Source organism: Sardina pilchardus, chromosome 1 (assembly GCF_963854185.1).
Source record: "Sardina pilchardus chromosome 1, fSarPil1.1, whole genome shotgun sequence".
In the NCBI taxonomy this organism is placed as follows: domain Eukaryota; kingdom Metazoa; phylum Chordata; class Actinopteri; order Clupeiformes; family Clupeidae; genus Sardina; species Sardina pilchardus.
Window position 1 is genome coordinate 2561153 of NC_084994.1, and position 3828 is coordinate 2564980.

Consider the following 3828-nt stretch of genomic DNA (forward strand, 5'->3'; position numbering starts at 1 on the left):
TGGAACTGGTTCACTGCTGAAGTTGGGTATACCACCCATGGACGCATCACTCTTCATGGACACACAGCTGGGCACTGGAGATGGAGGTCTGTGTGTCTGTGGGCTTTTACATAAGCAGACACAAGACACTGACTAACATCAACTCATTCCTCTGTGATTATATTTGTTCACACTTACACTAACATTACATCACAAGTCACACCACACCATCAATGACTAAGTGAAGTTCTAACCCGCTCTCCTGAGCATGGACACCATGCGGAGACTTATGACTTATGCATCAAATACACTGTATAACAGGGGTGTGTGTGAGTCTGCATGCATATGTGTGATGCTTTAAGTGTGTGTGTGTGTGTGTGTGTGTGTGTGTGTGTCTGTGTGTGTCTGTGAGTGTGTGTATGTCTACCGACTTACTCAACATCATCAACAGAGTGTGTTAATTTGATGCTAGGATCCACTTTCTTGTCCTTCTTCAAGGTCATCCACCGGAGTAGCACATCCTCTGGTCTGAGGCCTGCAGCCTCCTCTCTCTCCTGATCACTGCTGTCACTCATCCTGGCAGCAGCAGTGGGAGAGTCTCTCTAGACTCTGATGTCCATATCACTACTAACATAATCACAACACAAACACAAATGACCAGGAAGTAAACAACAACACCTGTTGTTGAGAAGAAGAATAGGCAGAATCAGAAGTGTTATATTTCTGCCTCCTCTGTAACATGTATATCAGGTGGCTTAAAACACCACGTTCTATTCTCTACACCTAACTAACCGATTCACTTCTCATGCTTACAGACTTTACTGCCCTCTAGCTGACCCTAGGCAGATGGGTCAGGCCCTTGAGTCATGGATCTGCTAGAGGTTTCTTCCCATATGTATCTCCAATCCCAGGGAGTTTTTCCTCGCCCTTGTTACTCGCCTGGTCACCATGCAGGCCACGGACGAGTACCACCACGGCTCTCTCTGAATCTTTAACACTCTGTAAAGCGCCATGAGACATGTGTAATGTTGTGGCACTCTATGAGTGAAATGAAATTGAAATTGAAGTAGATAGACAAGTCGAGAATGATGAAGAAAATTATTATAATGTACAATATGGAGTAATCAAAAACAGTCCAGTAGATAGACAAGTAGAGAATGATGAAGAAAATGATTATAATGTACAATATAAACTGATCCACCATGTTCAGCTGTATGGTAGCAAAAAGTACTTATGATAATGATGTATAAAGTCTTGAGCTTGTTTAATATAAATGTTTTTTTCTATATAAATTACCAGTTAGTTGCTCAGTGTAGTGAACTGGCTGGACTGGTTCACTCACAGGGAGACTCTGGAGCGAAACTATTTGATCTTGTCATGAAGATGCATTCCTATCATATCCACCCTGAGGAAAGGAACGTTGCCTGTGTGTGTGTGTGTGTGTGTGTGTGTGCGTGTGCGTGTGTGTGCGTGTGAGTTTGCGTATGCGTGTGTGGGGTGTGTGTGTGTGTGGTGTGTGTGTGTGTGTGTGTGTGTGTGTGTGTGTGTGTGTGTGTGTGTGTGTGCATGCTTGCATGTCTGCTTGTGTTTTTATGTGCGTGTGTGTACTCCTGTGTTTGTGTGAGTGCGTTGATGTGCATGTTTATGGTATAATATCTGCATAGTATCACATATCTGTGCCCCACACTGTGATCACAACATACAGGCCAACACACATGCATACATACAGTAGTATCATATATCTGTGCCCCACACTGTAATCACAACATACAGGCCAACACACATGCATACAGTAGTATAATATATAACTAGTACAACATTTATTGTAGGCCAAAATGTGACTGTTCAGTTTATGTACTGTGGGCTAACTCTGAATAGGGCCGTCTTAAAATATGAATAGCAGTTTAAGCTAAGAGATAATAACAATCTCAATACTCATACATGTCCATGCAGTTTACAACCGATATTATTAGGGCCACAAATAGCCCTCCATACAAACATTACATACACAAGTTATGTACCAACACCTCCAAACCTCAAGAGAAATTTAGCAATCACTGCAAACAACTCATATTTAGTAAACGAAGGAACTTACAGTTGTGAGATTTATTCTCTTGTCATTTCCTTGAGTCTCAGACGCTCCCTGTAGAGAACTGGCTGGGCTTGTTCTGTGTCAGGATATTAAGGTGTGTTCATGCCATCAACAGCAAGTGAGTGGCGTCTGACTAGACCAATAGGGATGGCTGCACATTCCCTTCTAATACCACTGGTCCAATCACAAGCACTTAGAGAGTGAGTGGCGTCTGGCTAGACCAATAGGGATGGCTGCACATTCCTTTGATTGAGTCTCTTACACTCCCTGTAGAGAACTGGCTGGACTTGTTCTGTATCAGGAGGTTAAATTGTGTTCATACCATCAAGAGCAAAACAACTCATCTTGTCATGAATGTTTAACTCTTTCCTCCCCATTCATTTGTGTCTCTTTGAGATCTATACAGCAAATGCACAATGGCAATACTAAACTGATCCACCATGTTCAGCTGTATGGTAGCAAAAAGTACTTATGATAATAATATATAAAGTCTTGAGCTTGTTTAATATAAATGTTTTTTCTATATAAATGTCCAGTTAGTTGCTCAGTGTAGTGAACTGGCTGGACTGATTCACTCACAGGGAAACTCTCTGGAGCGAAACTATTTGATATCGTCTTGAATATTGAATATGCATTCCTATCATATCCACCCTGAGGAAAGGAACGGTGTGTGTGTGTGTGTGGTGGGTGGGGGAGGGGGGGTGTGTGTGTGTGTGTGTGTGTGTGTGTGCGTGTGTGCGTGTGTGCATGCTTGCATGTCTGCTTGTGTTTTTATGTGCATGTGTGCACACCTGTGTTTGTGTGAGTGCGTTGATGTGCGTGTTATCTGCATAGTGCAATATCTGTGACCCACACTGTAATCACAACATACAAGCCAACACACATGCATACATACAGTAGTATCATATATCTGTGACCCACACTGTAATCACAACATACAGGCCAACACACATGCATACATACAGTAGTATCATATCTGTGACCCACACTGTGATCACAACATACAGGCCAACACATGTATACATACAGTAGTATCATATCTGTGACCCACACTGTAATCACAACATACAGGCCAACACACATGCATACATACAGTAGTATCATATATCTGTGACCCACACTGTAATCACAACATACAGGCCAACACACATGCATACAGTAGTATAATATATATCTAGTACAACATTTATTGTAGGCCAAAATGTGACTGTTGAGTTTATGTACTGTAGGCTAGCTCTGAATAGGGCAGTCTTAAAATATGAATAGCAGTTTAAGCTAAGAGATAATAACAATCTCAATACTCATACATGTCCATACAGTATATAACCGATATTATTAGGGCCACAAATAGCCCTCCATACAAACATTACATACACATGTTATGTACCAACACCTCCAAACCTCAAGAGAAATCTAGCAATCACTGCAAACAACCCATATTTAGTAAACAAACAGACTTACAGTGTTGAGTTGTATTCTCTTGTCATTTCCTTGAGTCTCAGACGCTCCCTGTAGAGAACTGGCTGGGCTTGTTCTGTATAAGGATATTAAGGTGTGTTCATGCCATCAACAGCAAGTGAGTGGCGTCTGGCTAGACCAATAGGGATGGCTGCATATTCCTTTGATTGAGTCTCATACACTCCCTGTAGAGAACTGACTGGGCTTGTTCTGTATCAGGAGGTTAAATTGTGTTCATACCACCAAGAGCAAAGCAACTCATCTTGTCATGAATGTTTAACTCTTTCCTCCCCATTCAT

General features: G+C 41.8%; 1 protein-coding gene across 1 annotated transcript in view; it reads right to left on the minus strand.

Annotated features, from left to right (window-relative positions):
- The window catches only part of LOC134071913 (NACHT, LRR and PYD domains-containing protein 3-like), a 19641-nt gene extending 17494 nt beyond the window's left edge, over positions 1-2147 (minus strand). The window contains exons 1-3 of the mRNA XM_062528883.1: positions 2075-2147; positions 415-606; positions 1-103 (exon numbers count right to left, since the gene is read on the minus strand). The exon at positions 1-103 is cut by the window's left edge and continues 11 nt beyond it. Of these exons, the coding sequence (XP_062384867.1) occupies positions 1-103; positions 415-554 (243 nt within the window). The 5' untranslated portion in view covers positions 555-606; positions 2075-2147. The remainder of the gene's footprint in view (positions 104-414; positions 607-2074) is intronic.
- Positions 2148-3828: the final 1681 nt, after the last annotated feature.